We start from the raw sequence: 27,959 nt of genomic DNA, 5'->3' as shown, positions 1-27,959 counted from the left end.
GATTTATAAATTTAAATTCATTTTTACGACCATTCCAAATGTTAAAGATTATTAGTCCAAGTACAACTAAATTACTAATTAGACTTTTATTGAAAGTTGAGCTCTATGATTTATGGTGTTTGGATTAATTTATAATTTTTTTTAAACTCTTAAATATATTTAAGAATTTATAAGATATTACGGAATACTTGACAATTTTTTGTAATAAATGAAATATTAAATGCTTATAAACTAGATTAAAAAAAAGAAATTTCTAATTTATTTTTAATTGTATAAAATTTTAATAAGTTAATTCAAATACGAGGATATAGCTATTTTATCTAATATTTCGAATAAAAAAAATTCTAATATTATAAGATCGAATTGATTTTATTTAATGTAATATCTCAAAAGATAATTGAAGACGAAATTTTATAAAATTTAGAGAATTTTAATATCAAATGCATCGAAGAGACCAAGTTAATGGGCTAGGTCCGGAAATTGAAATGGAGTCACTGCTCCTTGCCCGGACCCGGACTCGGTCCGCACCCGGTACCCTAAACAGTCCAATCACGGGTCAAACTTCAATCCCCAGAGACCGAAGGAAAGCTCTGCGGTTGCATTTCAATTTCTCGGTGTAAACCAGCAGAACCCTAAACCCTAGTCCAGTAACGTAGAAATGTTACCTCTTTTCTTAAGTTTAATCAGCGGTATTCATGGGTGAGCTCAATGCAAACGGTCAGGAGAGCAATTGTGATCGGCAACGGCTTCGCCGGTGCAGAAAATCAGTGTATTGGCTTGGTTCGGGCTCTGGGGCTCTGCCACAAATTCACTTTATATGTAAGCAGATTTCTTTCGGATATAATTAAGTCTGAATTAAAATGGCGGAAGATATTATGTATTTGATTGAATGCTGGTCAGTGGTCAGTCGTCACGACTATATTTCTTGGCGGTGAAATCAGAGTGAATACACACTTTATTACTGTTTCTGCTTATAGTTCACTGTGATATCTGCTAATTTTTATTATGTTTGCAGCGTGTTAGTCGGCCGAGAGGGGGAATCAATGACAGACTTCATTGGTTGCCGGTTTCTGTTCATAAAAAATTAGATCATGCTGTTAAGTGGATTCGCGAAAGGCGATGCCTAGGGAAGAAGTTGGTGCCTCTTCCAGCTGAAGGAAAAGGTGTTATAGGCAGTTGATGTGTTATCTTCAGTTTGCATTTATGTCCTGAAAATGGGATCATTGAATTTTTTCCGGATGAATATTTATCTTTTCCTCATCTTAGATGTTTTGGAGGCAGATGCAAGGCATATTGCGAAAGTCGCACGGGACACATTTGAAAGGTACCTGTTACTTTTTCTCTTTTCTTGGCTGAGCATTCGTTTAAAGAACATTTTTGTTCTTTTTAACCTAATACTGAGGACAATCGGTTAAAAAGACTTAAATCACTGCAAAATCCTTGCAGGTGCGATATGGGCAACTTTGCAGTGCATTTAGGATTGCCTGTTTTTTAATTGTTCTGTGAACATGTTACTTCAAATGAGCACATCCCAAGCATTCTCTTCTTGGCAGAAACTTTTCTATTGAGATATTTGATTTAGTACATAACATTGTGGTTGAAAATTGACATCATATGACTATCATGTCTAGTATGGTCAGATGGTCCTAATGTTAGATTTGGATGCTGGAAGTAGAAAATATCTAGATGAGCACCAGATGCAAAATTTCTTTGGATCCAACATGACCATTCCTTTTTTACTCTTGGACATTATGAACTGAAATTGATTTAAATTGGTAGATTGAGGGAGGTACAGTTCTATGTGATTATCAGCTTATGATTACTGTGAGTATGGGAATACATATGTGGGTGGATCTAGATGACTTTCTATCCTTTCTGAGCTTTACTTTTGAAACTGTTCTAGGGATGGCCCGATCTTGGTGGTTGCCTCAGGTCGTGATACTATTGCTGTTGCAAGTTCCATTAAGCAGTTAGTTCCAGAAAATGTTTTTCTTGTTCAGGTAGATGAGGTGCTAAGTATTAAATCCATCAAATAAATCTAAGTGCCCATTTGCTTTAATTTGCCTTGTTATATAGTTATGTACAGGATGAGAAAAGAATAAGTGGTCGGATGTATGGAATTCTAATTATTTGCATAGAATATTCAAACATATGTTCGTGGCTATTATTGACTTCCTTTTATTTTGGATTTTTGGGTATGAAATCACTCCTTTTGCTTTTTCAACAATGTGTAAATCTTTTAGATTCTGCTGATGGTTTGATCTCCGTTCATATAACCATTTAGCTAACTCTCTAGCAGAATGATGGTTCTTCTAGTTATGAAGTTTAATGCAAACTAAACATGATTCTTAACCTACGATGATAAAGTGTAACATTTTCATGCAATGTGCAGTTTGAGTAATACTTGTGGGTTTTAATATACATAGATTTGATACAAAATCATTTAAATAGGCATGCAGGTTTGCCCTTCAGGCTTTGATATCTTATTCTATTTTCTTTCAGATACAACATCCGCGCTCGCGTCTACACAGATTTGATCTGGTGATAACACCTCGCCATGATTATTACCCCTTAACGCCCGAGGCACAAAAACAAATCCCTTTGTTCCTGAGAAGGTGGGTAACACCTCGAAAGCCTCCTGATAAACATGTGGTATGTTCTTCCTTAGTTGATAGCTGCAGAAACTATTTGTTTGAAATAATTCTAGTTGTCTGCCATTTTGAATTTTATGTAGATTATTGGCTTTGCTGAGCTAGATGTTGCTTTTAGGTCCTTACAGTCGGCGCCCTTCACCAGGCTAATTCTGTTGCTTTAAGAAATGCCGCTTCTGCTTGGCGTGATCAGATGGCAATTTTGCCTAAACCGTTACTTGTCGTTTCCGTTGGTGGGCCTACAAGTAGGTTATGGACTGGACTAATTCTTATATCTTTTTATGCTAAAAACTATTGTTGGCGGCTGATCTAAAATAGTTTCGCTTGGTTCTATCTGGTTATTGATAGTAAACCTGTGCTTCATCATCGCTCTGTTTTTTATTTCAGTGTTTGGATGTTACATACGATCTTCCTAAAACTTTCTTTTATTCTGTCTAATCTAATAATTCACAATGTTTCTTTTTCAAATTGTGAAGGTTCATGCTCCGCATGTAGCCTCTTATTAGGTTCATGAATATGAGCTACCTTTTGAAAGTTCTTTGTTTTCCTTTTCCCCACTTCCTCTCTTTTTAGGGCATTGCAGATATGGTAGAGATCTAGCAACAGAGCTGACAGCCTTATTGAGGAGTGTTCTCCCAACTTGTGGCAGCCTCAGAATATCATTTTCTCGTCGAACCCCCAAGATTGTCCGTACACTTTTCAGAGTTTTATATAATTATCAATCTAAGGCTTAATGCTCATTCGTGCTGGGTGAACAGGTGTCTGAAGTCCTTGTGACTGAACTCTCAAATCATCCCAAAGTCTACATTTGGAATGGTGAAGGTACTGAGTTGGTTCAGTTTATCTCTCTTTAATCATCACTTACAAAAGTAATGTTAAGGTTCTGTTAGATTCCAATTATGTTGTCATCTCTCATTCATATTTCCCCAAAGTTGGCTAAAGGAGACAAGAGGATACACAGTAATTTATTCCCTTGTCCCTCTCATTTCGGCAATTTTCTTTCTAGTTTGTTCTTTATTTCGCTTTCCTTTTTTTCCTTTCTGATTTTATTGTTCCAAATTTATTTCACTGGACAAGCGTGGACTTATGTTTGAAAGAGCTAATGCTTGAATGGTGACTGGAAAACTTTTCTCCATTGCCTTTTCCTCGAAGATTATCCTGGGGGTCAAGTTAAATTTTAAGATATGCTTATCCTTACAACTCATTGTAACATTATTCCTTTCTGTTTTTCCATTGGAGAAGTCAACTGACATGCACCTTTATCACACTGTTCAGGTCCAAATCCACACATGGGACATCTAGCTTTTGCAGATGCTTTTGTTATCACAGCTGATTCAGTAAGTATGTTGAGTGAGGCTTGCAGCACAGGGTATGTGACAGTATATCTATTAATAATAAAACTGTGGCTTTATTTTCTTGAAAAATTTGGTTTTCTTTCTGTGTCTGAATCTTTGAAGTGCAGGAAGCCTGTGTATGTGATTGGCGCTGAGCGGTGTACATGGAAGTTTGCATATTTTCTCAAATCCCTCCAGACTAGAGGTGCAATTCGACCATTCACTGGTGAAGAAAATGTGAGCAATTGCCACCTCATTGTACTTTTGTCAGTTGTTATCGATGTACAAATTTTAGGGTAAATTTACATTGACACCTAATGAAGTTAGGTCCAATTATGCAAACACTCTTGCTCTTTGCAAAATTACAAGTTTACCCCAAAATTAGATCTAATTACAACAGACACGCTACCTTGGGGGGTGTTGATGCAAGTTTTTGCCCATGAGGGGAAGTCTATTTAAATTACAATTACAACCTCACAGGGTGCTGGCAATTTTGCAAAGGTCAAGAGGTATTTATAAAATCAGACCTAACCTCCTCAGGGGTGTTTGTGTAATTTACCCAAATTTAGAAGAGAAGGTTTTTCTTCTCGGGACTAGCGGCTTGCTTGTTCAAGATGTCTGATGTATAAAGAGTAATGTAACAATAAATATATATCATCATCTTTAGTTGCATATTATGTCAAGGATAAACGATGCTCATCTTGTATCTTTATTCCCCAGATTTCTGAAAATTGGCACTATTCCCCACTATGTGATACTGAGAAGGCTGCCGATGAAGTAATCAAGGCACTTGATGACCGCGGGTGGAGATTGCAGCCACAATGAGCTTTCCAGATAATGGCATGGTAACGTTTGCTGTCATTATACCAGCATCATACTGAGTTGGTGAAAGCAAATATCTAATCAAGAAACTCAAGAGGTGTAAACTGGTATTAAGGGCTAATAACCACAGCTAGGTGTAATCACCAGATCAAATGAGATGAAGCTGACAAGTTACTTTTCGCTGCACATGGATTTCTTGAGAAACTTCAGTTCATTTTTGCATGTTCTTGATTGTTTAGGTTCTTTTGTATCGGATTGTCTCATTTATATGAGGTTCAATGAGTTTCGGGTGCAGTTAACATTTTTCCTTCTTATACCCTTAATATTATATTACAGTTTTTAAATTCACTCTGCAAATTAAAGACTGCACTAGCAGACATTCCTTACAAAATGTTAGGTTGTTGACATAAGTTTATTGGTTGGCAAGCAAACTCCACGTCTCATGCTCTCGCCCAATGGGCACACATCATTCAAATTGGAATGGTTTATTGAGTCTGATTGTATTTTGAATGCTCTGAATTTGTACAAATTGAGCCTCTGTAATTTGTATAATTTCTTCTTGTATGCAAGTATCAAATTATAAACAAACCAAAAAAAAAAAAAAGAGAGAAAAGAAAAAAATTATGTACGCTATATGTGCGATGAATCACATACAAAATGTACATGCTGCGATGTATATAATATAAAAGCTGAAAGCAGATATTATCATAATCTGCTGTAGTGGATTAGAGAAGGTGTTTGTTATTAGTTGAGTCATGATGCCAATAATCAGTTAGTTTATGGTCTCCACCATTTATTCCTTACATTTGCTATATAATTTTAAAATAAGCCTCTTTGACTTGTGATCAAATTTTCCCATGCCAACTTAGAAAAGGCCTTTCCGCAGATGGTTTGACAATTAATTCCCAAATAATTCAAAATTGTTTATATAAATTATTAATTTTTAAAATGTTAAATAAATATATTAATTATTCTAAACCAACGAATACATGCAGAAAAATCAAGCAAATAAAATAGACATGCGTTCACATAAGACTTTGATTAAATTAAGTTTACAGTCGAGCAAAACCCCATTGGCTAAAAATATTGCAAATCTTAATTTATCAATAGTTGTACAAGTAATTTTAAGGTTAAAGTACAACGATCCTCCCTAAAATTTGTCATAATTACAAATACTTTCTCGTTATTTGAAAAATTACAAATAATCCTTATGATGTTTGATGAAATTATGTAATTCTTGGATGGAGGTATGAAATTGTCAACTTTTCCTTTATTGTTTGTGTGTTTTTTTTTTTTTTAAAATTAAAACTTACAAAGAAATCGAACAGGATGGATGAAAAAACTTTAAAAATTATAAAAAATTATCTATTTAGTTCATAAAGAAAATAATTTCTTAAAAAATAAATAAAATTAGAAATTTTAATTTATAAGGACATTTTGGTTAGTTCATCATAAAAAATAGATAAAAACAAAATGGAATAAACTAATTATTAGACAGTCGTTAAAATTAGAGGTACTGGTAAATTTTTAAATAACGAGAAAGTACTTATAATTATGACAAATGTGGGAAGAGACGATTGTAATCTACCCTAATTGTAATGAGCATCATTTTAGTCCATCATTAATCTAATGTCCACCCATCTGCCCCAACAAAGCATTCCAACTTAAAATGCAAAAAGTGATCAAATTATAGTCCAACCCTAACAAAAAAGGTACCAACAACTCTTCTTGCTCCATTATCTTTACACTACATCATCCCAATTTTAATTTCATCAATCCTTGTTAGCAAGCGCAAAGCATCAGTATATATAGGAGCTAATTCCCTCCCTTCCCAAACACACCACAACCTTAATTCAACCTCTCTTAATTAGCTATCAAGAAAAAGCACCTAAAGCACAAAGCGCGAGCTATTTCTCACCAACTCCAATGGAGAAAAGCGAAGCAACCACCATTGAAGTTGCTGAAACCAGCAGAGAAAGGAAAGGGAAAGCACCCCTTCTGGCAGCTCCGGTGCCCGCTGATCACCATGCAAAGGCGGCTGGTAACAAAAGGGGTGTCGCGATTTTCGACCTCATCCTCCGTATAAGTGCTGCTGCGGCGGCTTTAGGCGCCACCATCGCCATGGGAACTGCCGAGCAAACACTTCCCTTTTTTACTCAGTTCTTCCAGTTCCAAGCTAGTTATGATGATCTCCCCACTTTCTCGTGAGTCCTCTCATGCACTTGTAAATCTTTGTACATTATTTCCAGAATCAATGGCCACGTGCGTTTTCCTTACATTCTTGTTGCTCAGGTTCTTTGTCATAGCCATGGCAATAGTTACTGCGTACCTTGTTCTCTCCGTGCCCTTCTCCATTGTCTGTATTGTTCGACCTGTCGCTGCTGCGCCAAGGCTTCTTCTCATTCTCTGCGACACGGTAAGCTTTCATATGACCGACATATTCATAAGCACAGACCGTTACTAACTTAACCGTCAGGGTGGGTTCGTTTTGAAACCTCGTGACTACCCCAACGATGTTAGTCATGTCGTTGAATTCTGACAACCTCATCAGTACATTAAGTGGTTCTCTTTTGTTTCTTGTTACAATCTTATATTAATGATGCTCTATTGATATTGTTTAATCTGAGTGCAGCTGGCAGTTACATTGGCGACTTCGGCGGGGGGAGCTGCAGCGGCGATAGTGTACCTAGCCCACAACGGGAACTCGGACGCGAACTGGCTGGCGATATGCCAACAGTTCACTGATTTCTGCCAGAGGGTGAGCGGAGCGGTGGTGGGGTCGTTCATCACGGTGGCGCTGCTCATTTTCCTGGTGGTGCTCTCCGCTATAGCTCTGAAGAAACATTGATGATCAAACAAGATTGGATTTGTACATGGAGTTAATTATATATGTTGGTGTTTGGGATGTATTTGATTTGCATTTTTCTTTTTCTAGTTTTCTAAGGTTGTTAATTTGGTTGATGTTGTTTGTGGCTGGTGAAGTGATTCTTGAATGGAAAGACAAAATCAAATGTATACTCACATTTGTATCTAAACATTTGCAATTCAAACCACACCGTTCTCTTTCCTTAGTATTCTTACCACATTTGCATTAACAATTCTGTTTTGTTTTGTTCCATTTGTTTTTATTTTATGTTAACTTACATTTATAATTCTTGATATTTACATTCAAATACACAATCATCCCTTATTTTGTAAAATTACAAGTTCACCTCCTAGAAATGTTAGTATATTTCGGAATATTTATATAAATTTTTGCCGTTGCATATGAATATATTTATAATTATAACTAAATTTTTAAAATGTGTAACTTTAATTATATAAAAAATAACAAGAATTATATTTTAGACCCAAAAACATATGCATTGTGCAGACTAGGCTAGTTATCCAATCCTATTTCATTGGAGATTTTGGTCCAACATACCTCAAGCCCAGTTCCAAGTGAATTTGAAATCTAGTTCAAATATCTCATCATTAAATTTATGTCTCCTATTATTCTATTTATACCATTTCTTCAAAAATTTCAACACGAATTAAGTTTGCTATAGACGTATGTAAACAACAAAATACCCAATTTGCTCACCTCCAACCTACTCCTATTTGCACTCGTCACTGTATAATAGTAGTTATTAATCCCCTAAAATGCACACAACTCGAGAAGGATTCCAATTCGATGAAATTAAGATAGAAGCCTAAGAGTATGCATAACTCAAGATAAAAAGATTTTGAGTTTATGTCCCCAGAGAAGTCTCGTGGGCAAGAAGGACTATAGAAAGGGGTTGAAGGCCTACCCTTAAGACTAAAGAAGGGGTTGACATGGTAGTCACTTAGACCCTTACACATCCTCGTACACAAGTAGCAATATGCTACTCAACCAACATGGAGAAATGATGGCCACATAATTGTCGAGGAGGCCATAGGATCTAGGCTAGTCATCAAGCTCATCTAATAACCCCCTAGGAGTCTGAGAGCATGCCATAGGAGAATGCTTATTCGTTCAAGGGTCTCCAATGATCAACACCCCCAAGATTTTTTTTAAATTTGTTGGAAGTTGGCAACCACCTTTGAGAGTACCAAAGGGACTGCACTTTATCAAACAACAAGGAATGCAGGCTATAAAAATAAGTCTCCTCCCCCTAGAAAAGATTTACACATTTTCAATACTTGCATGCATACAAGCACTCTTATTCAAAATATTCTAGCACTGAACCATTATTTTACATTACATTTTTTCTCAACTTAATTCATAAAAACTTGTAAATAATTACGTCCAAATATCTCAAATTAGATGCACTCGAACCAACATTTTTGCTTACATCACTTATAGTATAATTCATTGGGTTCAGTTAATTCAAATTTAGGTTAATACTTTCAACCGTTTGTCAATGCCATATTTTATTTGTAATTGAAGATTCAAATTGTTTTTCTCTATGTATTTGTCTTAAGTAGGTCTCACAAATCTCAATACATAGGTAGAAATTTACTATTAACAAGAAAAAAAATATAATTCCTAAATTTTCTTCTTCGATTTTGCATTTTTATCTACAAAAAAACATAACACCAAAAAGCAGCATTGATGAATATCCCAAAAGCCATAAACGCCAAATCCAGCGCTCTCTCTCTCATCAACTTTCTCTCTCCTCTCTCTCTCTTCATCTCCGCATACTCTCTGTACCTTCGCAGCCCCTCTTCCACCCTCTTCTTCCCTGTTCCCTTTTTGCCCTCCATTGCCCCTTGCAAAATCACCAGACTATCCTTCCCGTTCAAATGCTTTCCATCCATGTCCTCCATTTCCAGGCTCACTTCCCTCACCCCGCCCTCGGACCTTCCCCACGTGACCACTATCCCACACTGCACGTGACCTTGATCGGCCGCCAGGATCGTAGCAAACCGCGCTTGTACTTCTCCGGTGAGCCAGCGGCGTTGCACCGTGACGGGCTCGTGGGATGAGAGGTTCGCTGCCCGCCGTCCGATTGGGTCGATTAAGATCCAACTCAGGGTCATGCCTTCGAGAATCTCCGCGCACGCTCCGTCTCCCACTGGGTACTTGATCGGGGTGGGGACCACGTCCTTGGGTTCCAGCAAGTCAATCCGGAAGGGCAAGCGGCGGAACCACTCCTTATCGGTCTCGGTTTTTTGCAATTTTGTGAAGATTAGCTGGCCCCGATGGTGTATATCGACGGCTGAGAGCAGTTCTGTCGGTGGAGCTGAGGATGAGGGGACGAGAGTGCTTGCTTCTTCCACGAGAGGGAAAGCGTGTGAGAAAAAGGCCCGAGGGCCGCCGTCAGGGAACGTGGAAACGACTTGGCTGACGGAAGGAGAGGCGGTGGACGGCCAAGTTGAGTGGCATATGCTGGACCACAGGTGGTCCTGGGAGGAGCCACGGTGGAAAGTGGTGGAACAGCAGGCAGCGGATGCCAGAGCTGGCCCATCCAAACGGGTGAGGATGTGGGACTCGATGACGTCGGGATGCAAGGTGGAAAACCCGGCCTCGGCGGCAGACGGTGGTGGGGAATTCATTCCTGGTGGCGGCACCTTCTCTTCGACTCTGACGAACGGTGGTTTTTGGGAACGTTTGAATATTTTGGGGCGGGGCCAGGGGATGATTATATAGTAATAGAAAATTAGAGGTGGGAATTACCCCTAAGTCATCCTACTAATTAAAATAGAATTTGGAATAATTATATGATGTATAGTTGGAATAAAATACTAACCATCCTTATCGATTATAAGAATTAGTAAAAATAAAGGTTGTGTCATGCAAACACCATATTGACAGCAACGGAATATTTAATCAACCCTAATTTTGGACAGTTTCTGCTAATATAAAATTGTTATCTGTCAGCATCCACGATTTGATTAATACTTATTTGCATAATGTGGAGTTGAGTAGCATCATCCTGAAGGTTACGTTTGAATTGCTTTTTGTTCAAACTTTATTACTTAGTTTCACTCAAAAATTAGTTTAGTAGTTGAGGTTAAAATTGAAGTTTTATGAATAAATTTAAAGTCATATGTTCAAATTTTATTAGATGTATAGATATTTTTTCCATTTTATTTGAGTTATTGTAATTTATTTATAATTATATTGATGTATTGGTTGAACTGAAAGGTTATTGTAATTTATTTTTTACTATGTTTAATATATTAATATATTGATTGAATAAATGTAATGTTTAAAAAAAAAACGGGATCAGTCCTTTTAGTCCAAGTTCTGATTGCGATTCATAATAAAATGTTCTACTTTCAATTGAAAATTCTAACTAAAAATCGAATTTTGAAAAGTAAAGATGATAATCGAGTTACTTACAATTGAACCACACCTCATGCAGTTTTTAAAAGGGATAGTTATATTTACATTCTAAACCTATGGTCTGTTTATACAAATCATTCATATTTTTTAGATAATTATACATATATACACGTAAAAATATGAATATTATTTACTTAAATTATCCTTGTTTTTAAAAAAACTACACATACATCTTTCAAAAGTATGAACATTATCATGCAAATTACCAATTTTTTTTTTTTTGCTGTTAGAAGTGGTTTTATAATTATGTAAAAAGTATGAATAATTAATATAAACAAACTATACAGTAGAAAGTGTAACTATAGTTATCTTTTTAAATTTATCGAATTATTACATATGCACTTGACACAATTTTTTTGTGGATAACTTTGATTTCCATCATTACCACATCTTAGAACATACCATAGGTTTGTTAGATATTGATATCCGACTACAATAATTTATTTCGATTAATAATAATTCATTTTTACTTCAAAAAAGAGAATGACTGGTAATTAGAACAATAAACAATTTTCCTTTTCCCATGTACTGACGACAATGACTAACTAACTATAATGTATGGGTACGGCAACTTGAGCACGATATGTAATGAATATGGCGATCCGAAAAGTTAAAAAAAAGTAGAACATTGGTACGATTATATATAATATACTTATTTATTATATATATATTCTTAATTTCTCATAAAATTAAAATAAAAAATATAAAAAATATCAAGATGAAACATAAAAGAAGCATGTCTTACATCTAAATCTTAATCAAACATGGCATTAAAAATATACAGAAGCAGTTTAATCTTGAAAATTACGCAATGAAAAAATTCTAATCCATTCAAATTAGTTAAATCATCATTACCATCTCTTGAACTTTAAGTAATTTCATCACAAAATTTTTAGTTGGAAATGAGTGACTTAATTATCTTTTTTATTAAACCCAATTCTTTTTTTTTAAAGACAACCAAAAATGTGACGAAAGCTCCAACAGACGTGTCCGATATTATGTCCATTTTTCTTGTTTTATATTTCTGAACACGTGAATGTTGATCAAACATATGTCTGCGACGTGTCCAAACCACATCGAATAATTTTTTAGAATATCCTTGTATTATAGGTAACGAGGGTCACACCGTACCTCAATTAAATTCTAGAGAATTTTTAATTTAACCAGACCGAGACGGGTATATATGGAATTTGGATGGCTCTTATGTTGTCTATTTCTAGTGCATGAAGTTCCTGAAATGAAAGGGACATGATGACACAAGATTGAGGATGACTTGTTGGCATGAACATAGGAAGGACAAAAAAGTGGTCATCAAACAATCTGATGAGCATGCAGGTAATGAAAACCAAACTCCTGAGAAGATCATAAATCATCTCCAAGCACCAAAATCTATTGATTGCAGAGATATGTTACCAAGAAACAAGTCCTTTAGATGCTGTTTACACAATCCTATTCTCCTCCTATGTAAGCTGGGATGTATAGAGCTCGAAAATCCTGTCTTCCAAGCTGGAAACCTTTGTCTTTCCATTACATGAAGTGTATAAACACATGAGACCGAAGCTGAGCACCCGATGACAAAACAATTGCAGGGTCGCGACTGACTCACCATTCTAGCCAACGATAGTAAACATAAACCACTGTAATTTATTCCGTACATTAAGGCGCCATCAAATGCAGATTCTTGGGGAATCAGTTCTGTGTTTGCTTCCTCAAGCTCAATCTCTTGAGTTGAGAGGATTCTGCTCAGCTCGGGATCAAATTTCTTCTCTATCTCAGCCTCGTGAATCCTGTACTTTGCCGCCAGTGTTCTGATGCATGACATCCTTACTTGATTGGAAATTATGTGCTTCACTTGACTAAAGTTGTCGCACTCACTGTACCATTTCAGCCATCGGTGAACTATCCCGGTAAACCAATCAATGATTTGATTGTCATCCAGTAAGATCAGCACATAACACGTGCGAGCATATCCATCCATATTTGTCAATCCATATCGATGAAGACGCTTCATTATGATGTTTGCTGGGGCAATCATTTCTGTAATATAACCAGAATCAGTTGAAGGACTAGTGCCTGGTAAAAGAGCAAGTGTCGAAGCTGTCTCTGAAGATATGTATTCTTTGGCTCGTTTTTGAAATTCATAGTAAGAATCTCTTAGTTCTTGCGGAAGAGCTGGTTCTATAATATGTTTAGCTAATATGATTTCTTCACTCTCTGCACTTTTAGCATTCACATCTTGCATCCATATTTTGAGCAATACTTTGTACCAATGGTCAGTTTCCATCCCAGATTTACGGTAGCAGGAAACTTGATGCAAAACAGAGCTGCTGTCAGCTAAATGCTTGATCTCTGACTCTTTAACTTTCTTCAGCCCATGAGCCAGCCATTTCTTCCCAATTCTGGCCGCCCCTGCATCCCAGGACTCTTGTTTCTGTTCAGCAAATGCCTTGACTTTGTCCTTCAACTTGTGAACAGCTCGTACAGCGGCATTTTCTTTCAGACGCCTTTTAATCAAAATACCAAGAAATTGAACACCACGAGCATCACTGCATGCCAAAATATCACCTTGACTATCAACATCCAAGTAGAGAGAATTCTTTAAATACCTCTCAATGTCAGACTTAAAAGCTAGAGCGACTTCTTTGGGACCTGAAATGGCAAAAAAGATCTCATCCATGAAACGACAACAATGTATTCTCAGACCTGAGTTCTTCCCAACATTGAACTGCTGCACATCATTGCTATTTATCTGTCTCCTAAACCAGCTACGCAGCTTTGAGTTTGAAGTATGCTCTTCAGCATTACAAGACTTGGAGGTTTCATATTGCATCGACATCCTGTATATCTCGTGGTCAAAGAGATCAAGATATATATTCATCAGTATAGGCGACAACACCCCTTCTTGTGGAAGACCGTGTCCTTTGGGAAATTCCCCAAACTCCATATTCAGTACGCTGGCCTCAAACATATTTCTGATGATGCGAAATAAACCAGGGTCTTCTATCTTGTCCTCCATTGATGACAGGAGTTTGCCAAGGATGCAATCATCAAGGTTTTTGTTAATAAGAAGTGTGAACCACCAGTCAGGATCAGCTATCTCTTTGCGGATATATTTTAAAGCAGACCAATGACCCCTACCACTTCTAGAACCATGAGAAATCTTGGAGAAGTGAGGCCGGTAAACAACTTCCAAGACTATTCGAATGGCTTCTTGAACAACCCTTAGTTTCAGTTTCGGGAAAACCAGTTCCTCTTTCTTTACCTTTGTTCCTCTAGTCGATATAGAGTACGTATTAGACCCAACATCAAAGTTTCCATTAGCCAACTCTTCTGCCATGGACTCAAAAGACAAGTTATCAGCATCCGATGCCAAATCAACGTTGGAGTTTGCCCTTATACAATCATATGCATCCCTTAGAGTGTTTCGATCGGCAATCACTTTCATCATGAGGTCCTGGAATTTCCCATCCCTGAATTGTTCTTTCACCTTCTTCTTTATACGCACCTCGAGCAACCGCTTGACCTCCATCTGGGTTCTTGGTGTGGATTTTTGTTCATGAACATTACAGGATTCTTGAACCAAAGATGCCAAATTCTTAGCCAGGGACTTTTTTCCAGTCTCTTCACCGACATAACCATCCTCCACTGCTTCATGAGGCGAATAACTTGTGGACTCCTCCAACAAGTTCGCCAAATTCTTTGCCAATGCTGCCTTGCCAATTACCTTAACACCATCACTGCATTCATTAAGCGCTTTCTCAGTTGAATAGAATGTTACAGGCAATCTTTCAGTGAACCTCCTCCCTGATACAAGTTTGATTTTATTTAATCATAAGCATCTAAAGTAAAACAGAAAAACAAAAGAGAGACTTTCAAGAAAATGCAAAACCAGCAACACTTGGAGGAAGATTCATTACAGGCAATCAAAAGCAACTAACATGGTGCATTCTAGAGAATAACATCACGAAATACAGACTGGTAAACAAAGAGATGATAGCTTTACCTGTTGCATTCATTGGCACCCACAACTTGGGTTCAAACCGGGAAAGCATTCCAAGTACAAAGTAAGCTTTCATCCACATCGCTGCTCGTTACAGTTTAACTAGCCGTGTGCAAATTTTTCTTCTCATGTTCTTCAAGAAATTTCGGATGTGACGAAATTCCCGCACGCTGAATGAGCTCCATCAACCTAAATGTGTATGAACACTGACACATCAATAAGATCATTGGCGTACCGCTTGTCAGAGACATTTTAACAAACAGGTAAAGTGCAGAAGATAAAGACTATATAGAAAGGAACCGGGCATGAGAACATGGAGTGCTTCCACATAAAGTAAAATGATTTCATAGTCAAAAATCTATTGCGGCAAGTATCCAAATTTATGATGAGGGCTACGCGGAGGGGCTGATCTCAGGGTTCGGCTAAAAAATTATTTAAATTGACCCAACCCACACTGTATATACTGTTGCATTTAATCGAGATTTTAAAACTTGATCGCAAAAAATTTAGACTTCGGTTCAAGAGCTTGAATTTTACATTATAGTTTTTTAAAAATAAAAATCAAAACTGAGTTTTTTTCCGGAGGTTGCAATACCTCTTGGACTTGAATAGAAATGATTACAAAATAATGAGTTTTCTTGTATATATGTATAAATAAATTAGTGATAAATACCAAAAAAAATATATTATTTTCAAGTACAATGGTCAAATAAAATTTAGAAGTCAAATGGTTCAAATAAAGAGAAAATATATTTATTGAAAATTATTCAAACTTTAACGTACATCGATATTCTCCTAAAATTAGGCTTAATTACAAAAAATTACTTATCGTCTTTGTAAAATTATAAGTACACTATTTAAAGAGTGTAAAGGAGTCGAGTTCAGCCAAAAATCTGAACTTGAGCTTATTGTTTGGTTGCAGGGGCCATGGCGAGGTTGCCCAGAAGCAAAGAGTGAGCGGGGATGCCGATCACCTCCCAGAGAGGAGACGGTGCTTATAATTTATATATATGTATATAATGTCTAACTATATATATATATACATATATATATAAATGTATACATATACATAACTATATGTTATAAAATATAAAAGTATATATTTAAAATAATTTAAATTTTGGACCATTCATTTTTATCTAGTAAGATCAATATCTATCATCACAAGGGCATAATGATCAATTTTTTAAAAAATTTAACATTGTTAACCCTAATTAACAGAGGGGAGAGTAACCACTATCTTAAAAAATACAGGAATTTTTTTGCTCATAAAATTAACACAAAGGTTTTTTAGCCAAAAAATTGAAACATAGGGGTTTATGCAATTTATCCTAAATTAAAATTTGAGATATGGACTAATAATTCAATATACTATTTGTTGTAATGGATTGGAATTATAATGCTAGAATTCATATGCATTATATTAAATATTTATTTACAAAAAAAATTATCAAAATGTACTAGTTTTTAGATAATATAAACCAAAATACCATATTTTAATAATATATAAACTAAAATATTTTATATTGACTAACAATTCAAATAAATGGTTAATTTTGAAATAAATGCTTTGTTGTAGTGGATCTTGAAATTATACTGATAAAATTTCATATGTATTATATTAAATATTTATTTATAAAAAATTATCAAAATGTACTAAATTGTTGATTAAACTTTATTTTTAGATAATATAAACTAAAATACATATTTAATGTCATCTAAAACTAAAATATGATATATTAATTAATAATTCTTATATATGGTGAATTTTAAATACTTATTTACAAAAATAGTATCAAAAGTTACTCAATGTTGTTTAAGCTTGTTTTTAAACAATATAAATAAAAATACCGTATTTTATTATTATACAAAATTAAAATAAGAGATATATTGACTAATAATTCTAATATATGGTGATCAATTTTAAATATAAAATTAATATAATATTGGATATATACTTAATAATATTTATATTTAAAAAAAAAAAGGTGTGAGCTCACGAGCTGGCTCACGTCGTAATTGCACCCCTAGCTCCATCTAAGAGGGTGTTGCTTAATGTACCTCGAAGAGTGGTTGTGCAAGATTTTACCAATAGAAGGTATACTTGTAATTACAATCATGACTTCAAAGGGTATAATTATAATTTTTCAAAATACAATTTGTATGTAATTTGAACTAATCTCAAGAGACGTCCGTGCAATTTATCCTATTCTCTGGTATATTAATTATTTCATTTTAGTATTTAAAGATAAGATATAGTTAATAGTGAAATTCGGGAACACTTAAGTAATTTATAATTACTTAAAGTATCAGAATGAAATTTACTCTTTTCAAATATAATAAATATCTCCTCACAATTGTAGTCCTAAGTACATGACTCCCCAGTGCCCAAACTGATACTAAAAGTGTTGTGTCTTTCAGCTAATTTCGACCATTTCTATGCTGACATATGTAGGCTTCAAGTGCTATATCACTTCACCTGCAATTCGCTTAGCATCACTGGTATTCATGTCCATATTGCTGTCTCTGTATTATGCATTATAGTCTGTTGCAGATTCCTTCCACATATGGACCTGAGAGATTGAATCTGTTGAGATAATAAATGGGAGACGAGGCTCCCTACAAATCTTCAATTCCTCGGATGGATGCTGCATAATGATCACTTTGTTGCCGTCTTGGTTCTAAATTCCATTCTCAACAACTCGGCATAGAGGAGTTCGTTCCAAGTGTCTGGCACCCCTGGTAAGCACCAGTGGCTGCAATCCTCTGGGGCGCCAGCCGGAGTACCTGCTTCGCGGTTGCTTGACGGGTGACCATCTTTTCTGAATTCCGTCAAATATGTGATGTTCAAAAAGTTGACTGTTCTCATTGCACTTCTCATTTCTTCGACTACCTCATGAATCATTATATTGTTTGGTGGCTCAGACCCCAGCTTTGAGTAGTCTGTTTCTGGCTCTCTACTCATATTGCAACTGCCGCCTTTGTTCCATTCTCCACCACTGAGAGTTTCACACATAAAAAGTATTATACTAAAAAGTTATGGAACCAAAAATATATTTAAGCCGATTCAACATTTTACTTGCCTGTAGTGTATAGGTGAGTAGCTGCGGAAGAATACATGACTTTTCCCAGACTCTAAATTCGTCATCACCCACAGTTTCAACGTGTTCAAGGATCTCCAGAAAGCTTCCAACACATTCATCGTCATGTTGACATATTCCTTTTCCTGAAAATAGTGCCCCCTGATTGACAAATTGGGCACTAGTAAGTCATATGTCAAAGAAAGTATGAGATAGGAGCAAAAAGAGAGAGTGAGATGATGTAAATGTGTGAAAAGTTGATACGATTTTAGTGTTTTGTCTTGATTCCACCAATGACCGGCGCTGAACATAAGAACATCCGCACCAATCCATTTATCAGAAAACCAGTGCAATTTATCGACCCTAATCACTCCTCGAACTTGCTTGGGTGCATTGGGTGGTGGTCGATCGATGACTACAATGTAGGGTACTCTGTAATACTCCAGCGTGAGGTTGTATTCTTGAAATTTGATTGAGAGGAAACCTTTATGCTTCGTTATTGGGTTCCCATGTTCTTCATATACCGTGGAGAGATTAGAAACTCCTTGCGCCAACATGCATATTAGAGACTCCCATTGGTTTCTACCGATGGAGTCACCAGCGAAAACTATACGCCCATTTCGACTACGTTCAAGAAAGTCACTTGCATCAAATCTGCACATATTAATTGATATACTATAATATACAGATCCAATACTCCAATCATATTTCAAGCTGCATGGATATCAGTATGATAATATTTAGATGACCCAAAATTCTTGGCGTCAAGTGTATGCACTTGTTCACAAGTTAAAAGCATTCCTAATTAGTATATCGAAAAATTCTAATTTAAATTAAATTTAATCGAAATAAATTAATTGTAAAATAAGTATAATATATTTATTATGTGATTAATCACTTTTTTTTAAGTTATACATAATCACGTTGCAAATTTATTATACTTATCGTATAATTGATTCCGACTTGATTAAAGGTAATTTAAGTTAGAATTTTCCTTCACTTCAATCACTTGTAACCCAATTAGAGAATAGTTGACATGCTTAATTGAATCGCATTTAATGTACGTAATTAACTAATTAAAGCGTAAAATTCAAGCCAATGAATTGACAGATTCTGTGAGATTGGACTCAATACCAAGAAATGCTGACTGCTGATCATCATTAATCCCAGTTGCATCGTGATGAGTAAAAATAAAGAAACCTAACTCAAAACCCTAACTAGCACATGCAAAGCCTCTTGAAAAGAGAGAAAAACAATTAAGAAAAATACACCAAATTACAGCTAATTATACAATAACATGCAACATGTAAAAATAATATGTGGGTGATCTAAGTGGACCAAGTTCAACAGTACCATTTGGTTGGGAATCAGATGTTCTGTCCTCGTCGTATTTTATTTTTTATTTCATTCAATACATACAATAATCTAAAGTCGCAATATCTGTGATAATATCCACATTACCAAATAGTCTCGAATAGTATATGCGATCAGGGGAATTACAATTCCTCTTGTCAGCAAGTTTTATTGCGCTAATGATATTTACATTCATGGTAATAATTAAAAAAAAGAGCTGACGACCCGTAACCAGCCCTCGAGCTAAACGGATCATATATACCAACCCATGTTCATGTCTCTTGTTCTTTTTAATTTTAATGAATCTGAACATGTATACATGGAATGCGGATTCATATATATATATATATACATAAAAATACCTCGGAAGATTACAAGCTTGTGGCTGCCACCTCCATTTTTGGTAGCCCAGATCCTGTCTGCCACTCTCACGGCACCGGAAGCCCGGATCCAAAAACGGGCACTTCTCAGTGTATCTTCTGTCGGGTAGGGTTTCATCCCAAATCCACTTCCCATAAGAGTAATCACAAGGTCTAAGACGGGGTTTTTCGGGTAGGATTTGGTACAAGAACCCGATATTGAAAAGAGAAGCGGGTTGGAAGGGGCTGAAAACGACGTAGCAGAGAATGGAGGTGAGGATTAAGGAGAAGATGATGATGAGAAAGTGGGAGAGTTTCTTGTTGGGGATTGATAGAGAGAGAAAGTGGAGGTGCATGGAGGGCAGACGTATGTACTTACGTAAAAAGCTGAGGAAGAAGAGGGTTTCTTGTGCAGGGGAGAGGGATTAGGAGAATTATGGCTGTGATTTTGTTTAATAAGGTAATTAAATATTTTTTTTGAAAAATGTTAATTAAAAAGGAAAGTTATTTTTTTTCTTGATTATGCTATTAATTGCATGTGTTGATAACGTTTTCTTTACGAAAGTTAATTAATTATCAATTTATTTTTAAATAAATATAACTATAAAAACAAATTGATTATTACCTATACTATCACCATGACATACAAATTGTAGTAAGTTAGTGAAAATTTAAATTTTTTAATTACGATTAATTAACAATTGTTTTGGTTTTACGATCAAAATATCTGCCGTAATTTTTAACTGTCACAAAAGTTTTGATAATTGTGCAGTCGTGATTAATTAGTATCCACGATCATATTGAAAAATTATATTTGTTCTGGTATATATATTTAATCAGTTTTAAGTTCGTATTTTGATACTTTTTTTGTATAATTGATTAATTCTATCAGTATATGTGTATGTTTATTTATTTGTATAGACACAAGTTGAAATAAAGAGTTTAATTAATTATTATTTTATATTGCTTCTCAATAATATTTCAATCTAAATATGTATGAAAAAATGATATTAAGGAAGTTTCTTTTTTTTTTTTTTTTTGTGGCTAATGAATAAGGACAAAATAATGAATTTTTTGCAGCGGTTTGTTGAACGATGACATTGACCACACAATAAAAAGTGAAAATGGGCGGTTTCCGTTTGTGGGGGGTGCCAATTGACAATAGAATGAGAACTAATGGACCAATCAGAACATTATGAAAACTACATGTACCAAAGTGATATTTCTGGGTTTTATCACACGCTATTCTTCCTTGCAGCACTGTCAGTTTCCTTTGCCAAAGCCCAAATTCGAAGACCCAATCCAGAAACTCGGAAACGAAAGGGGACAGTGTTAATGGGCAGTAGGGAAGATTCTGATTTTTGAGGCGAAGTGCTTCAACCATACAGGGTGCTAGTTGAAGCGGCGAGAGAGTAAGCAGAGGTCTTCCTTCACCTGCAGCAGCAGCCATCAGCTGACCTCAATCGAAGGTTTTGTAACATAAACAATGGTTTACTTGCATTTGAAGTTGTCTTAGTCTTGAGTTTTTTTCCATAGGTAGGAGCTAAGAGGCTTCTTGTTGTCACTTTCTTCCGCGTGATATTCGTGTTTGGGCATGTTGTTTTTGGACATATATTTGTTCCCCAACTGCTTGATGAAGTGCCTCAGTGAATTGGTTCGTTTGATTGGAGAAAAGATAAAAGAAGAACACTAGTTAGATCCTCTTACTGGGTAGAAGACATCAGTATTCCATCTCCAATTAAAATTTGTACTAGTGCAAAATGTATAGTAGAATGCCGTGTGAAAATGTGATTCTTAATTCACCTTTTCACTTGCCTTCTATTTGTTTGATGTAGCAGGGTATTCGGGACTAAGTGAAAAGTCAGAATGAAGTTCAGAGTGGTGTGCAGGAAAGTTTACGATTACGTTCGGTATGATCTCAAGGAAATAGCATTTCCTTCCTCTTTACCTGATCCCCCTCATATCAAAAAGCGTCGCAAGCTTTCGTGGAAAGAACGCTTTCTTGTTAGTTCTTCGTACCAATTTTCCTTGCGATTATCTTTTAGTGGTGTTTGAATTCTATTCTATAATGTTTTCCAGTAATAAAATAGTGGTTTTGCTTGTCGTGTTGAATTTCAGCATGGCAATACATATATGAATGTGATTTACCAGAATTCCTAATTGCGACTCCATAAAAAATAGCAATTCATCAATACGGTTGTTCCTGTTTTCGTGTTTGGGATATGCCAATCATTGTCTTTTACAATTGTAAATTAGGTGTTGAAGGAAGCGTCTAGACTGTATGCAGCAAGCTGGGTCAGGGATATTGGTCCAGAACTCAGGCCATATGATTACAAGAAGAAAGAACAGAGTGAAGATAAATCGAACGAGGAAAAGGCTGCAAGTAAAGAGAGGGAGCCGTCTACTCTAGAGGATCTTGGTAAGGAGCATCACCAGTTGTGAAAGCACAGATGCATTTTAGCTCTTAACAATGTCATTTCTATGCTGGTTATAAGACATGCTTTCCCTGTGTATGGTTATTGATTTTCGTATATGAATGCAATATATAGCTGTGGCTGCAAGGGGGGGAATGGAAACATTAAGGCCAGCATTGCAGCGTGTGTACATGACTAGAGCTTCCGCATATAGAGATGCTCTCAAAAGTTTTATTGAAGGTTATCAAGAAGGTATACAACAAGTTATGGAGAAGAAGGAAGATTCTAAGTCTCAACTTGGAGACGACACTCCCAAAAAATCAACCTGAATTATCTGAAAGAGCAACTTGGTGAGTCATTCCCTACATCATCGGATTTGCTGTTGAACAATAATTGAATGGGTTTATGTGATCAATCATTTTGTAGTCTGTATTTCGTGAGAAAATCAGGAAGCCACATCAAAATCACACCCCCAATCAACTCTTTTCACTTGGCACTTCAGGGGTCTTTCATATAGTGCATTTGGTTTTAGGAAACTGGTAGTAAGATATATCTGTAAACCATCATATAGTCGATGCAGGTGTATGTCTACTGCCTATATAATATCAACCAGCATCCATTTATGATAAAGACTCTTCAGGTTTAGCCATTGGATCTTGACCTGATTATTGCATAGCCAAACTGCTATACTTGGCATCCTCTCTCGGTACGATCACAGCGCTCTTCTGGTCACGATCAAGGAACCAAGAATTACAGATTGTACTGTGGAGGCTGGTCGAACATCAACATCTAGGTTTATCATCGTTGATTTGAGAATTATCAGAAGTCGATCTTGACACGCAGGATCTTTTTTTGTACCACATAAATCTTTGCACCTTGCAATTTCATTTTCTTCTTTGTCAGTTATGTAATTATATTAGAGGGGCGGCAGGACCAGGTGATATTGGTTGAAGTGCACTGCCATTAGTAGCATCAAATCTCGACTCTATCTTCCACTCTTGATTTCCCACCATTGCTAATTATTGCGACGTGGTGATGATGATGACGACGAGGAGGAGGGTCCCCCCTTGAAAACTCTTGAGGCAGAATCACTACAGTAGCAGGGTCTGGGTGTATTATAACAATGTTGGTATTCTTGATTGATAGAATCCATATTTCTGCCCCACCCCCATCAATCATCTGGCGATGTCTTTGTCGGGCCTTTTTCTCCACTCTCTTGCCGACTTAATTTTCACACTTCCACTTCATTTCCTCATGCACTTCCACCCCTCCTGATTCCTTTTTTCTTTTTAATTGGATACTCTCATTTTTTTTTTTAATAAAATTCAATTCCAATGTTCCAATAAAGACATGCGAGTAACTGTCTGGATTCCGTTTTTAAAAGTTTATTTTGTCGTACTCACATGTGATGTTATAATTTTTAGATCATTTAAGAAAATATTTCATGCCTGCACGCAAAAAAAATGAAACATTAATCTAAAATAAAGAATTCGGATTCTCTGAGAATTTAAATTGGTTATACGACAAGAACTCAATGAATCCATACAAAATATCAATGTAGTATAAGACTTGAAGAGCTTTAACCTTTTTCTTGTTGCCTTTTCCTTTTTCCTTTTTCTTTACAAAAAATTCTCTCTCTCTCTCTCTCTCTCTCGCTCACACACACACATACTGTATGAGTATGTGGAAGGTGGTGAGATTGTGGACGTCACATCACTTCTGATCTCATCCATGCCGATGCACATCTCCTGCTGAGAAATTCATATCCTGTTGCAACCATAACCATGTTTTAATTAGTACCTGTTTGAGGACGAACCATCCACACCAAAACCATCATTTCCATCCCCATCCCTACGCTGGTCCATAATATACATGCATCATGCATCAGATGTGGTATTCTTATTACCGCGTGTTCCAATTATTTGTACTGAGTTCATCACCAACAGTAACCAATTTAATTGACTACCGTCCCCAAACAGTAAATACATTTATGTATACAAGGGCTATCGCCAACCAATTTAATTGAAAACCGTCCCTAAACAGTCAAACCTAAACCTCATTGGTTTGACCAAAAGTGTTAGAATTGTGGCAGAGTATTTATAACTTTTAATACCAATAAAATAATGCATACCTAGGTACTGTATTTTTATAAAAAGAAAATGGTTGGTTTATTGTTTTTCAAAATATAATTGTTTTAATACAAATTAAATTTAGCTAAATTTAAATAAATTATATAAAAAATATAATATACATATGATGTGAGCAGAGATCCAATTAGTTACGTCAGTTGTAAAGGTTGATGTGATGGGAAAATAGGAAAAATAAGACTAGACATTAGGCAAGACGTCCTACAATTAGCAACCAAATATAAATGCATTCCCACAGGATGTTCTACCCTCACACGCTTCCTCACATATACTCCAACATTTTTCTTTAAGACATGTGGGGTGGGGGTGTGATGGGATGGGATATTCATAATTGTTGCTAGGATAGCCCCACTGTGTAAATCATAATACATGAGTATGATATATAAGAATTTTTCAAGAATAGGGTGGTCCAATAGGATAGGGGACTCTTAACGCATCCTTCAATGCTTACATTAAAATTTTAGCCTCTAAAGATTTACACATCCATCGTATAAGATGAAAACAAATATTAAATAAATTTTAGCTTAAACATAGATTTTAAAATATATAAATAAGACATTGGTAACATAGCTTTCATAATTTATTATGGTTAAACAGTATTAAATTCATAAAAAAGTTATAAGTTCCTACAATATTTCATAACTAGCTACTTCTCAAACCACTTATTAGATACTCTACACAACTTATAACCTCATCCACACACCCAACTAATCAACTTTGAAAATGAATTTTGAATAAGAAATAATAATTAATCAAGTGATGAGGTAGGTAGCTAGCTAGCCTGAAGTAGCAACAGCTGTAATTAATTAATTAATATCTATGAAAAGTCAAGTCCATCTGCTAATTTAATTAATTGCTTCCTTAGAAGAACATGGATCATCACTTGACCATTAATTAATAATTGATCTTATTCATTTCCCCTTTAATCAAACATGTTGGGTACTAATATATAGCAACTTATAATCTAGCTACTTAATATCACTGTTTCATTAGGGGAAACACCAATATATTAATTAATTCATTATCATCAAATTCAAACCCCACCCTACTAATTAAGTTAATTATTAAAAGAAAAAAAATGTGATTAATAAAATATTTGGCGTACCATGTGGGTTCGATGGTGGGAGTAATGTTGATGATACGGGTGCGGATGGGCTCGACCCTGGCTCGACATGGGCGAACCCTCTGCCTCGGACTCATCTCCTGCCTCCCAGCACTCCAAGTTCACCCCAAATAATCTCAGCCTCTTCCAATTATTCCCACTTCCTACTACTGTTACTTGGTCCTGTGTAACTGAGTCATGAATTGCTATTAGTTCAAATCCTAAAAGTTCTAATTCAAATCTTGTTTGTTTGAACTTGAATTGGATTTATTATTATGATAAGTGTAATACACTTTGTTATGTGATTGATGCAGAGTTCAGAAAAAGTGATTAATTACATATCGAGTATATTGCACTTACTTTGTGATTGATTTGATTCAATCAGATTTAATTTGAGTAAGAATTTTACATTGGTCTGCTCACATTAATTTCATGTTCTACATGCACACACTTACACCTAATAGTGTGTGATGGTCTGGTTTTGTATGTGTATACATATATGTACTGTATTATGTACACGTGAAGTAATAGAATGGAAAATGCAATAGAATTTACAATAAAAAATTGATGTTAAAAATGGAAAGGTGACAAAATGAGGATAGAGTTTTAGGGTAATGTAATGCAGAGAAAATGAAACCTGGATGAGGACAGACAGATTGGTATGGGAGAGAAGAAGACCCCTGATGATGCTGCCTAGGATAAGGATATTGGTTAGGGTAAAGTACTCTGCTCCATCCACCACCGCCGCCGCCGCCGGGAGGCGGTTGAGCGGCGCCACTCTTTTGTCCTCCACCGGTGTTTCTCCGCCTCCACCCTATAAACAGGCGGCCGCAGTCCTCGGGTTGCCGCGCGAAGATGACAATATCCCCGGCGTCCAACCTTTTCTCCTTCACGAAACGGCTCCACCCTTTAGTTAAAACGTAGCTCTGGCTGCTGTTCCAATACGAGTACCGGAATCTCCACGATTTTCCCAACTCATCCTCGAAGCTCAACAGTAAACCCTTTTCTCCGGACTCCCTTCCGCCGCCGCCGACGTTCAAAGGAAAGTGCTTCTCCGCGTGTTGCTTGGGTATGACGAGGCGGTTGAGCTTGCCGACGTCGCTGGGTGTCAAGGGTTTCTCGAACAAGGGTTCTTTGGGAATTCGCTGCGTATGATCTTCTCCTTCGGATTGTCTATTAGTTGTTAATTCTCCGTCGTCCGCCGCCTGCTCTTGAAGTAATTCCTCATCGTCTTCATCGTTAAGGTTGAAGCTGTAAGCCGGACTTTGGCGGCAGAACATGGCTCCAGCGGCGGCGTCGGCCTGGTGGTGCAGCTGACGAGGGCCGTCCCAATAAGCGGTGGCGGAGTTGGGGTCCGGTGAACAGCGGTCAATGGACATTTTGTAGTATTGATAGAAATGGAAAGAGTGGGACGGTGAGGAAGAGTGAGGGGATATTATTATTACAGTATCGTTGATGTTGACAACTACTGTTGGAACTGCAATCAAACTCTAATAAATATCATATATTTATATAATTTATATATAATAAAGCATAGTATTGAGCTATCCATCTAAGCGCTACGTAACAATAGATATAGCCAACCTCAATAAAGTTTATTATGTCAAATGGAATACAATATATTTTTTAGATAAACCTAAGAAAAAAAAAACTATTAGATTTCATCTAAAAGTGATCTCAAAAATATTATTTACCAATTTTTTGAATAAAAAATTAAAAATATTGAATTTATCAAAAATAAATTGATCAGTATTATCTATCAAGTCTTTTTAAATAAAGAATAAAAAATATTAATATTTGTACAAAAGATTCTAATCAATAGCATTTTCTTCATTGTTTCTTTAAGTATATAAAAATATGTATATTAAATATTTATTTTGATAACATTATGTAGCATCTAATCAATATAATCTAATAAAAAAAATTAAATAAAGAATAAAAAAATGTTAATATTTATACAAAAGAATATATCAATATTAATTTTTTATCTTCTATTTTTGAAGTATATAAAAGCATGTATATACCATATCTATTTACTGCCAACAGGGTTATTAATATTGATTTTAAATAAAAAAAAGACATTACCTTTGTGAAAAGGTTGGACATCAAAATTATAATTATACTTTATTATGTATATAGATTATAATTATAATTAGCTCATGTAGTGATTTCATTTTATGTATATAGAAATACATTAAAACTGCCAACAACATGAAGTAAGATCTACAATAGAGAATTAAAGGGGTATATGTTATTATTGATAGACTAGCTTTAATTTTGGTTTCATTGGCACATTTTTTTTTTATATGCTATATTGGACATATTGAAGGTAATTTGTACGATATTTAAAATAAGAATGAATTGATGAATGAAATAAAACACAA

The 27,959-nt window shown here is 35.7% G+C and overlaps 7 protein-coding genes across 17 annotated transcripts; 3 read left to right on the top strand and 4 right to left on the bottom strand.

Moving 5' to 3' along the window:
• Positions 1-546: 546 nt before the first annotated feature.
• On the top strand, positions 547-5,108 carry LOC105161739 (fission ELM1-like protein (DUF1022)). 2 transcript variants are annotated; one of them, XM_020693658.2, is made up of 11 exons: positions 547-819; positions 1,016-1,163; positions 1,282-1,324; positions 1,904-2,000; positions 2,503-2,652; positions 2,770-2,896; positions 3,225-3,337; positions 3,410-3,473; positions 3,927-4,020; positions 4,114-4,222; positions 4,706-5,108. In XM_020693658.2, the coding sequence occupies exons 1-11, from the start codon at positions 709-711 to the stop codon at positions 4,808-4,810; spliced, it is 1,161 nt and encodes a 386-aa protein (XP_020549317.1). In that variant the 5' UTR covers positions 547-708; the 3' UTR covers positions 4,811-5,108. The 2 variants fall into 2 exon arrangements, with proteins under 2 accessions (XP_020549317.1, XP_011077839.1); XM_011079537.3 differs by having other exon boundaries at positions 548-819; positions 1,267-1,324.
• Positions 5,109-6,632: 1,524 nt separating this feature from the next.
• LOC105161738 (casparian strip membrane protein 1) lies at positions 6,633-7,874 on the top strand. The gene is made up of 3 exons (XM_011079536.3): positions 6,633-7,011; positions 7,100-7,223; positions 7,440-7,874. Exons 1-3 carry the CDS (start codon positions 6,734-6,736, stop codon positions 7,653-7,655), a joined length of 618 nt encoding a protein of 205 aa, XP_011077838.1. The 5' UTR covers positions 6,633-6,733; the 3' UTR covers positions 7,656-7,874.
• A 1,338-nt stretch (positions 7,875-9,212) lies between these two features.
• Positions 9,213-10,548, bottom strand: LOC105161737 (putative F-box protein At2g36090). The gene has a single exon (XM_011079535.3). It carries the CDS (start codon positions 10,325-10,327, stop codon positions 9,350-9,352), a length of 978 nt encoding a protein of 325 aa, XP_011077837.1. The 5' UTR covers positions 10,328-10,548; the 3' UTR covers positions 9,213-9,349.
• A 1,932-nt stretch (positions 10,549-12,480) lies between these two features.
• On the bottom strand, positions 12,481-16,109 carry LOC105161736 (Intron maturase, type II family protein). 4 transcript variants are annotated; one of them, XM_088880258.1, is made up of 3 exons: positions 16,020-16,109; positions 15,124-15,309; positions 12,481-14,924 (listed from the first exon to the last, which is right to left on the bottom strand). In XM_088880258.1, the coding sequence occupies exons 2-3, from the start codon at positions 15,200-15,202 to the stop codon at positions 12,490-12,492; spliced, it is 2,514 nt and encodes an 837-aa protein (XP_088736384.1). In that variant the 5' UTR covers positions 15,203-15,309; positions 16,020-16,109; the 3' UTR covers positions 12,481-12,489. The 4 variants fall into 4 exon arrangements, with proteins under 4 accessions (XP_088736384.1, XP_088736387.1, XP_088736385.1 ...); XM_088880261.1 differs by lacking the exon at positions 16,020-16,109 and adding an exon at positions 15,716-15,912; XM_088880259.1 differs by lacking the exon at positions 16,020-16,109 and adding an exon at positions 15,421-15,709.
• A 1,318-nt stretch (positions 16,110-17,427) lies between these two features.
• On the bottom strand, positions 17,428-20,330 carry TBL9 (TRICHOME BIREFRINGENCE-LIKE 9). Of its 2 annotated transcripts, XM_011079533.3 has the most exons (4): positions 19,916-20,330; positions 18,465-18,854; positions 18,204-18,362; positions 17,428-18,119 (listed from the first exon to the last, which is right to left on the bottom strand). In XM_011079533.3, exons 1-4 carry the CDS (start codon positions 20,266-20,268, stop codon positions 17,780-17,782), a joined length of 1,242 nt encoding a protein of 413 aa, XP_011077835.1. In that variant the 5' UTR covers positions 20,269-20,330; the 3' UTR covers positions 17,428-17,779. The 2 variants fall into 2 exon arrangements, with proteins under 2 accessions (XP_011077835.1, XP_088736545.1); XM_088880419.1 differs by having other exon boundaries at positions 18,204-18,854.
• Positions 20,331-21,144: 814 nt separating this feature from the next.
• EMB2735 (embryo defective 2735) lies at positions 21,145-23,579 on the top strand. Of its 5 annotated transcripts, none has more exons than XM_011079532.3 (5): positions 21,145-21,381; positions 21,751-21,916; positions 22,169-22,331; positions 22,462-22,676; positions 23,258-23,579. In XM_011079532.3, exons 2-4 carry the CDS (start codon positions 21,779-21,781, stop codon positions 22,653-22,655), a joined length of 495 nt encoding a protein of 164 aa, XP_011077834.1. In that variant the 5' UTR covers positions 21,145-21,381; positions 21,751-21,778; the 3' UTR covers positions 22,656-22,676; positions 23,258-23,579. The 5 variants fall into 5 exon arrangements, with proteins under 5 accessions (XP_011077834.1, XP_011077832.1, XP_011077830.1 ...); XM_011079530.3 differs by having other exon boundaries at positions 22,907-23,579; XM_011079528.3 differs by having other exon boundaries at positions 22,898-23,579.
• A 242-nt stretch (positions 23,580-23,821) lies between these two features.
• On the bottom strand, positions 23,822-27,065 carry LOC105161732 (B3 domain-containing protein At2g36080). Of its 2 annotated transcripts, XM_011079525.3 has the most exons (3): positions 26,213-27,064; positions 25,579-25,766; positions 23,822-24,093 (listed from the first exon to the last, which is right to left on the bottom strand). In XM_011079525.3, exons 1-3 carry the CDS (start codon positions 26,952-26,954, stop codon positions 24,052-24,054), a joined length of 972 nt encoding a protein of 323 aa, XP_011077827.1. In that variant the 5' UTR covers positions 26,955-27,064; the 3' UTR covers positions 23,822-24,051. The 2 variants fall into 2 exon arrangements, with proteins under 2 accessions (XP_011077827.1, XP_011077828.1); XM_011079526.3 differs by lacking the exon at positions 25,579-25,766 and having other exon boundaries at positions 26,213-27,065.
• Positions 27,066-27,959: the final 894 nt, after the last annotated feature.

The sequence above is a fragment of the Sesamum indicum genome, linkage group LG5 (assembly GCF_026168435.1).
Source record: "Sesamum indicum cultivar Baizhima isolate 11 linkage group LG5, ASM2616843v1, whole genome shotgun sequence".
NCBI classification, from domain to species: Eukaryota; Viridiplantae; Streptophyta; class Magnoliopsida; order Lamiales; family Pedaliaceae; genus Sesamum; species Sesamum indicum.
Note: the sequence above shows the minus strand (reverse complement) of the source record. Positions and strands in the feature narration are given on the sequence as shown.

Excerpts from the sequence above, each read along its gene's own strand:
- TBL9 (XM_088880419.1), bottom strand. The coding sequence starts at position 20,268 with ATGCACCTCCACTTTCTCTCTCTATCAATCCCCAACAAGAAACTCTCC. Across the intron at positions 18,855-19,915 it reads CAAGCTTGTAATCTTCCGAG|ATTTGATGCAAGTGACTTTC; the intron begins GTATTTTTATGT and ends TAATATGTGCAG. Across the intron at positions 18,120-18,203 it reads TACTCACCTATACACTACAG|TGGTGGAGAATGGAACAAAG; the intron begins GCAAGTAAAATG and ends TGAAACTCTCAG.
- LOC105161736 (XM_088880258.1), bottom strand. The coding sequence starts at position 15,202 with ATGTGGATGAAAGCTTACTTTGTACTTGGAATGCTTTCCCGGTTTGAA. Across the intron at positions 14,925-15,123 it reads GGTGCCAATGAATGCAACAG|GGAGGAGGTTCACTGAAAGA; the intron begins GTAAAGCTATCA and ends AACTTGTATCAG.
- EMB2735 (XM_011079532.3), top strand. The coding sequence starts at position 21,779 with ATGAAGTTCAGAGTGGTGTGCAGGAAAGTTTACGATTACGTTCGGTAT. Across the intron at positions 21,917-22,168 it reads CGTGGAAAGAACGCTTTCTT|GTGTTGAAGGAAGCGTCTAG; the intron begins GTTAGTTCTTCG and ends ATTGTAAATTAG. Across the intron at positions 22,332-22,461 it reads GTCTACTCTAGAGGATCTTG|CTGTGGCTGCAAGGGGGGGA; the intron begins GTAAGGAGCATC and ends TGCAATATATAG.
- LOC105161739 (XM_011079537.3), top strand. The coding sequence starts at position 709 with ATGCAAACGGTCAGGAGAGCAATTGTGATCGGCAACGGCTTCGCCGGT. Across the intron at positions 4,021-4,113 it reads AGTGAGGCTTGCAGCACAGG|GAAGCCTGTGTATGTGATTG; the intron begins GTATGTGACAGT and ends TTTGAAGTGCAG. Across the intron at positions 4,223-4,705 it reads CATTCACTGGTGAAGAAAAT|ATTTCTGAAAATTGGCACTA; the intron begins GTGAGCAATTGC and ends TTTATTCCCCAG.
- LOC105161738 (XM_011079536.3), top strand. The coding sequence starts at position 6,734 with ATGGAGAAAAGCGAAGCAACCACCATTGAAGTTGCTGAAACCAGCAGA. Across the intron at positions 7,012-7,099 it reads GATGATCTCCCCACTTTCTC|GTTCTTTGTCATAGCCATGG; the intron begins GTGAGTCCTCTC and ends CTTGTTGCTCAG. Across the intron at positions 7,224-7,439 it reads TTCTCATTCTCTGCGACACG|CTGGCAGTTACATTGGCGAC; the intron begins GTAAGCTTTCAT and ends ATCTGAGTGCAG.
- LOC105161732 (XM_011079525.3), bottom strand. The coding sequence starts at position 26,954 with ATGTCCATTGACCGCTGTTCACCGGACCCCAACTCCGCCACCGCTTAT. Across the intron at positions 25,767-26,212 it reads ATCTGTCTGTCCTCATCCAG|TTACACAGGACCAAGTAACA; the intron begins GTTTCATTTTCT and ends TTCATGACTCAG. Across the intron at positions 24,094-25,578 it reads CCCACCATCGAACCCACATG|GATATGAATTTCTCAGCAGG; the intron begins GTACGCCAAATA and ends TGGTTGCAACAG.
- LOC105161737 (XM_011079535.3), bottom strand. The coding sequence starts at position 10,327 with ATGAATTCCCCACCACCGTCTGCCGCCGAGGCCGGGTTTTCCACCTTG.